Source organism: Arachis duranensis, chromosome 7 (genome assembly GCF_000817695.3).
Source record: "Arachis duranensis cultivar V14167 chromosome 7, aradu.V14167.gnm2.J7QH, whole genome shotgun sequence".
In the NCBI taxonomy this organism is placed as follows: domain Eukaryota; kingdom Viridiplantae; phylum Streptophyta; class Magnoliopsida; order Fabales; family Fabaceae; genus Arachis; species Arachis duranensis.
Window position 1 is genome coordinate 66,354,368 of NC_029778.3, and position 6,484 is coordinate 66,360,851.

Consider the following 6,484-nt stretch of genomic DNA (forward strand, 5'->3'; position numbering starts at 1 on the left):
GGTGCATTGACAGTGTGCTTTATGATTGTATATATGATGATGGTCCTCTAGGTTTTGAAAAAAATAACACTCACACTGTAAAAAAGGTTGAAGCGCAGGATCCTTTGGAGGAAGTAGATATTGGTAACGGTGACTATCCTAGACCAACATATGTGAGCAAGTTGCTGCCTGATGATTTCAAAAAAGAAATGGTGGAGATTTTGAAGGAATATCACGACTGTTTTGCATAGGAGTATGCAGAGATGCCAGGCTTGAGTCGTGAATTAGTAGAACATCAATTGCCATTGAAAGCCAATGTTAAACCTGTCAAGCAGCCACCAAGGAGATTTGCTCCTGAAGTCGTGCAGAAGATTAAAGAAGAGATTGAAAGACTTCTTAAGGCTAAGTTTATAAGAACAGCAAGGTATGTCAACTGGATTTCTAATATTGTTCCTGTCATGAAAAAGAATGGAAAATTAAGGGTTTGCATTGATTTTAGAGATTTAAATTCTGCAACACCAAAAGATGAATATCCAATGCTTATAGTTGATATGTTGATAGATTCTACCGCTGGTCATGAAATGTTAAGTTTTATGGATGGATATTCAGGTTATAATCAAATATACATAGCTGAGAAAGATGTGTCAAAGACTGCATTTAGGTGTCCAGGTACTTTAGGAACTTTTGAATGGGTTGTGATGCCATTTGGGCTCAAAAATGCTGGTGCAACTTACCAAAGAGCAATGAATAAAATTTCTCATGACTTTATTGGAAATTTTATGAAAATTTATGTTGACAATGTGGTTGTCAAATCAAATGCTAAAAAAGAGCATCTAGAAAATAAAAAAAAGCCTTTAAAAGAATGAGAAAGTATAAATTGAAAATGAATCCCTTAAAATGTGCATTTGGTGTGAGTGCAGGGAATTTTCTTGGTTTCTTAGTGCAGAAAAAAAGGATTGAAATTGACAAAAATAAGGCAAAGGCTATCTTAGAGGCTCCTCCTCCAACTAACAAAAAGCAACTGCAAGCATTTTTAGGGAAGGTCAATTACCTCATAAGGTTCATTTCCAATCTGTCAGGAAAAACCAATGTTTTTGTGCCTCTAATCAAGTTGAAAAAAGAGAAAGAGTTTCAATGAAAAACAGAGCATCAAGAATCTTTTGACAACATCAAGCAGTATTTGACTAATCCTCCTATTATGACACCTCTAAAACACGGAGCACCCCTAAAACTTTACGTGTCAGCTTCTGAAGTAACAATTGGTGGAATGCTGGCTCAAGAAGATGAGAATGGCAATGAAAGAGTGATTTATTATCTAAGTCGTGTGCTAAATGATGTTGATAGCCGTTATTCTCCAATTGAGAAACTTTGTTTAGCTTTATATTTTTTGTTTAAAACTTAAGTACTATTTAATTCCTAGAAATGTTTATGTAATTTCTAAGTTTGATGTTCTTAAATATATGTTGTCTTCTTCAATATTGCATGGTAGACTAAGAAAATGGATGCTGGCCTTAACAGAATTTTCTTTACATTTTGTTCCTGCAAGAGCCGTTAAGGGTCAAGTTCTAGCTGATTTCCTGGTTGATCATCCTTGTATTGACATTGATGAGAGTTTATTGGGTTTCGTTGGTCTGGTGACTTGAAAATTATATTTTGACGGTTCATGCCATAAGGGTGGTGTTGGTATAGGAATTTTAATTATTTCTCCAAGTGGCGAGCCAAGTAAATTTCTTTTTGAATATAATTATTCATGTTCCAACAATGAGGTAGAGTATGAAGCTTTAATAATGGGACTGGAATTATTATTAGAAAGAGGAGTTAAAAATGTAGAAATTTTTGGAGATTCACAGCTCGTAGTCCGTCAAGTATCACTTGAATATAGGTGTGTTAGTAAAAATTTAAGAAAGTATTTCAATGTGGCTACAGAGTTGTTGAGTAAATTTGATAATGTCATTGTAAGGCATGTTCCAAGGGAGTTAAATCAAGAAGCAAATGAATTAGCCCAAATTGCTTCAAGATATAAGATCAAGCCCTCAACACTAGAAAAATTAGAAAGGATAAAGGACATATTTATGCCTTTGAGAGAAAGAGAAGTGTTGTCATTAGAAAAACTAGACCCAGAAGATTGGAGAGTACCAATTGTGGAATATTTAAAAAATCCAAGTCTTAGTGTCGATAGAAAACTTAAATATAGGGCTCAAAGTTATGTTCTAATAAGTAATGTCTTGTTTAAGAAATCTGTTGATGAAAACCTCTTGACATGTTTGGGAGAAAAAGAAGCGTATTTGGCTCTTGCTGAAGTGCACGAAGGAATTTGTGGTGCCCATCAATCAGGGGAAAAATGAAATGGGTGATAACTAGGAGAAGATTGTATTTGCCAACTACTCAAAGAGATTGTATAAATTATGCCAGGTCCTGTGAAGAATGCCAAAAACATAGAAGCCTTCAACATATTCCAACGTCAGAACTGCATGTTATAATTAAGCCATGGCCATTTAGAGGTTGGGCTCTAGATCTTATCGGACAGATTCACCCACCTTCTTCTAAAGGTCATAAGTTCATTTTGGTTGGTGTTGATTATTTTTCTAAATGGGTAGAGGCTATCCCTCTGAGGGAGGTGACTTACAATGAAATAATAGATTTTATTAAGGAGCATATTGTGCATAGGTTTGGAATTCCTCAATCTATTACCACTGATCAAGGAACCATGTTTATTGGGAAAAAGGTCATGGAATATGGCAAATCTAGGGATATAAAAATGCTTTCTTCTACACCATATTATGCCCAAGCCAATGGACAAGTGGAGGCAGTGAATAAAATTTTGATTGCATTAATTAAAAAACACATTGGAAGGCAGCCAAGAAATTGGCACCAAACTCTCAGTCAAGTTCTTTGGGCTTACCGAAATTCTCTAAGAGGTTCTACTAGAACCACCCCATATAAGTTAGTTTACGGTCATGATGCGGTGTTGCCAATTGATATTAATCTGCAAAGTATAAGGGTGGTTAGACAAGACGAGATACCAATAGTAGATTATTGGAATTCTTTGCATGATGAGCTCAATGAACTAGATGACGAAAGGTTGAGAGCTTTAGAGCAGGTGATTCGACAAAAAGAGATTATGTCAAAATCATACAACCGCCGTGTTAAAGCAAAGACATTTGCAGTTGGAGATTTAGTGTGGAAAACAATTTTGCCTATAGAAAAAAAGTCAAAAACTTATGGTAAGTGGTCTCCAACTTGGGAAGGACCTTATGTAGTTGACAAAGTTTATTCTGGAAATGCCTATAAGATTATTGAAATCAGATAAGGAAGAAGAATTTCTTCAATAAATGGCAAATATTTAAAGGTATATAGGCCAGGCATACATGAGATAAACATTCCACATGTTTAAGGACACGAAAATATCCAGTTGAAGTGTCCAAAGAAAGAAAAATAGCAAGTGTCCAAGCTCCAAAATAAGGATAGAGTGCATTCAAAAGCGAATAATAAACAAAATTCTAAAGGTTCAAAAAGTGAAGATTGCAGACACATATTAAAATCACAAAGGTTCACATAAGAAATGCAAGACTAAGTTTCAAAGATCTCCTTCAAGCGAGTAACTTCAGCTTGGAGAGCAGTTTGGAAGTTCCTGGCTTCTTTGGCAGCTTCATGTGAGGAGGGCATCTTCTCTTCAAGTGACTGTAAGGCTGCATTGCTACTGTCAAGCATGCTACTTGCTTTGGCAAATTGAACCTCATTCTTTATCAAAGCAGCATCCAGCCTATTTTTTGTTCCTCTCTTGACAGTCAGCTATTGTTCTAAGTCTCGAATCTCCTCAGATAGCTCATGAGCCCGGTCTTTAGCTTTTGTAATATGGGCAGCCAGGGTAGCTTTGGCAGTCTCAAAAAAGGAGGTGTCTTACTTAGAAAGAGATCCAGTTAATTGTTGATACAATGAGATGGTTGCTTGAGAATCCGGAAATTTGGCATAAAGGTACTCATAAACCTTCCGCAAGTGAGCCAACAAAGGATCAATAGTCTCAGGATGTGGTGTAGTTGAAAAAGTTTGAAGAATATCAGAAAGCTGAGCCTTGAACTGTGGATCCATAGCAAGTGTCAAAACAGGTTTGGATAGAATGACACTGAGTTGTTGGCCCAATGGAAGCATGATGGAATTGTCAACAATCTTGGTTGTAGGAGGTGTAGTATGGGACTGCTCTGTTGAAAGGTGACTTTGAATGGTGGAACAAGATTCAACTATAGCTTTCTGTGTATCCATGCTACATGCATATGCTTCATTTAGACTTTTTAAATCAGCCAATAAATCATTCACCACATTAGGAGTCTGAGCATGAATGGAAGTGATTGGTATTTGTTTTTCTGACTGCTCACTTGGGAGGATTTCAGAATTTTGAAGCTAAAAAAAATCAGCATGAGAGATATCATCATCATGTAAGTTCTTTAAGATATGCTATTTTAATATGGAGGATGTGAAAATATATAAAAATACCTGAGAAGCAAGTTGACCACTGGGGCTAAGAGCATCAACATCATCTTCAGAAGAGAACTTACTCATTGATTTATCACTTGACGAGGTGTTCTCGTTTTCCACTTCATTGTGCTGAGAGATTACCGATCCATCAAGATTGTCATCGGATGTATTTGATGTGTCATCCTCATCATCACTATTTGAAGATATTGACACTTCAATTGGTTCAAGTCTTCTTTTTACCCAGCGGCTTGAGTAATTAAAATTGAATTTCTTTTTTCCTACAAGCCTACTAGAAGACTTTCTCAAAGGAGGATTTGCAACAAGTGGGGTAGTTGTTTTCTCTGTAATAATAATAAGAATAATAAAATAATTAAAACAGGTGCAATTGTGATATTCTTAAAAGGAATTATGCATGAAGAAAATAACATTAATAACAACAACACAGAGAGGACCATAATTTTTGAAATCAAAATGAAGCAAATAATTTAGTTGTAATTACCTTTTTTGACGATTGGTGCTCTTCTCACATGTTTCATTACAAGAATAGTGGTCATCTTTTGACAACAAGTATTGAAAGCAACTTTAATGGAGGAGTAATAGTTTTTCCACCAAGAAAAGAATGAATATGTGGTCAACAAGCAAGGTTTAAAAGAGAATAGGTGGAATTTATCTCTCCGTAAAGCATTATCTTTCTGAATGTGCAACAGATCCTCTAGTGAAGCAACTTTGACATGTAAAGATTGTGGCTCTTGAAGATAGTAAGGAGATGGAATGGCCTGAGCTAACCCAAATTGTCTTGAAACGACATTTGGCATATAGACCGTTGTCCTTAGGTTATCCTCACCTGGGAATCCAGCAAAAAATAATTGGGGAGTTAAGAACTGTGACCAAATAGTGATGCTTTCTTTTTGTGTAACCTTAGCTGGGGTAAGCGATTGCGTCAACCATTCCTGACCAATTTGACAATTAGCAAAAGGAGTCAAATTGATGTTGTGATCTTTCTCTGGCAAGTGATAAAAAGCACGGAAGAAGTGTTTCATCTTATCATGTGAGGGCATCAACTTATCAAAAAAGACTAAATTGAGCAAGCGGTGTCCGGCAATCGCAGAATCTGTAGGACCTTTTTGGGTTGAACGTGGTTGTAGTTCAGATTCAAAAATAGCGGACAGCCACAACTGAAAAAACCAAATAGGGCCGTCAACATTAGTGATTCTTTTCTTCTCCCTCATATGGGCTGTGATCCAATCTAGAGTGAGATATAGTCGAGCCAGGAACAATTTGGCCAAACACAGCCTCTTGCCTTCAGCTAATATAACGGCCAATGGGACATAGGCGATTTCAACTTGAATACTTCTGGCACAGAAAATAACGCCACTCAACCAATAGAGAAGGAAGGCTATGTGCTCATTATCAAAAACAGGTTCTCCATCTCGACCTCTGTTATTAAGAATGAAACTCTGGTAAGTAGTGGAAGAAATGTCAATGGCATACTTAACGCCTATGGTTGACCGGGTAGTGGTTAAAATTTCCTCTCCCAAGGGAGGTAGGCCAGTTATTGCAGCCACATCCAAAAGAGTAGGAATAATCATACCGTAAGGGGTGTGAAACGTATGAAAAGTCTCGTCCCAGAAGTACAATGCACCTCCCATTAATCCTGAATTAACAGTATAGGAATTTTTACTAAGCTGAATTAGGTCATATATCCCAATTTCTTTCCACAATGTCATCTTCTCAGTTTCAACCCTACCCAACCAAGCATGGTAACCTCCAATGTTGGTCTTTGGGGAATTTCTGAATAGTCTGTTGTTGGAGTCGAAGTATCCAATAGGAATGGAGTCTTGAAAAGCAACAGGTTTTCTTTAAGGGTGACCAGGAAATACACTTTTTATCCCGTCTGCTTCTTCAAGAGAGACAATAGGGCCAACAAAAGCTGAGTCTACACCGTCAATGGTCAAAGGGAGTAGCACCTGAGATTAGGGATGGCAAAAATCCCCAGCGGAGCGGGTATCCGCGGGGATTTACCCGTCACGGG

The 6,484-nt window shown here is 37.1% G+C and overlaps 1 protein-coding gene across 1 annotated transcript; it reads left to right on the forward strand.

Moving 5' to 3' along the window:
- The first annotated feature begins 242 nt into the window (after positions 1–242).
- On the forward strand, positions 243–2,324 carry LOC107459263 (uncharacterized). Its single transcript, XM_016077486.1, has 4 exons — positions 243–648; positions 900–1,038; positions 1,469–1,613; positions 1,746–2,324. Exons 1-4 carry the CDS (start codon positions 243–245, stop codon positions 2,322–2,324), a joined length of 1,269 nt encoding a protein of 422 aa, XP_015932972.1.
- The last annotated feature ends 4,160 nt before the right edge of the window (positions 2,325–6,484 follow it).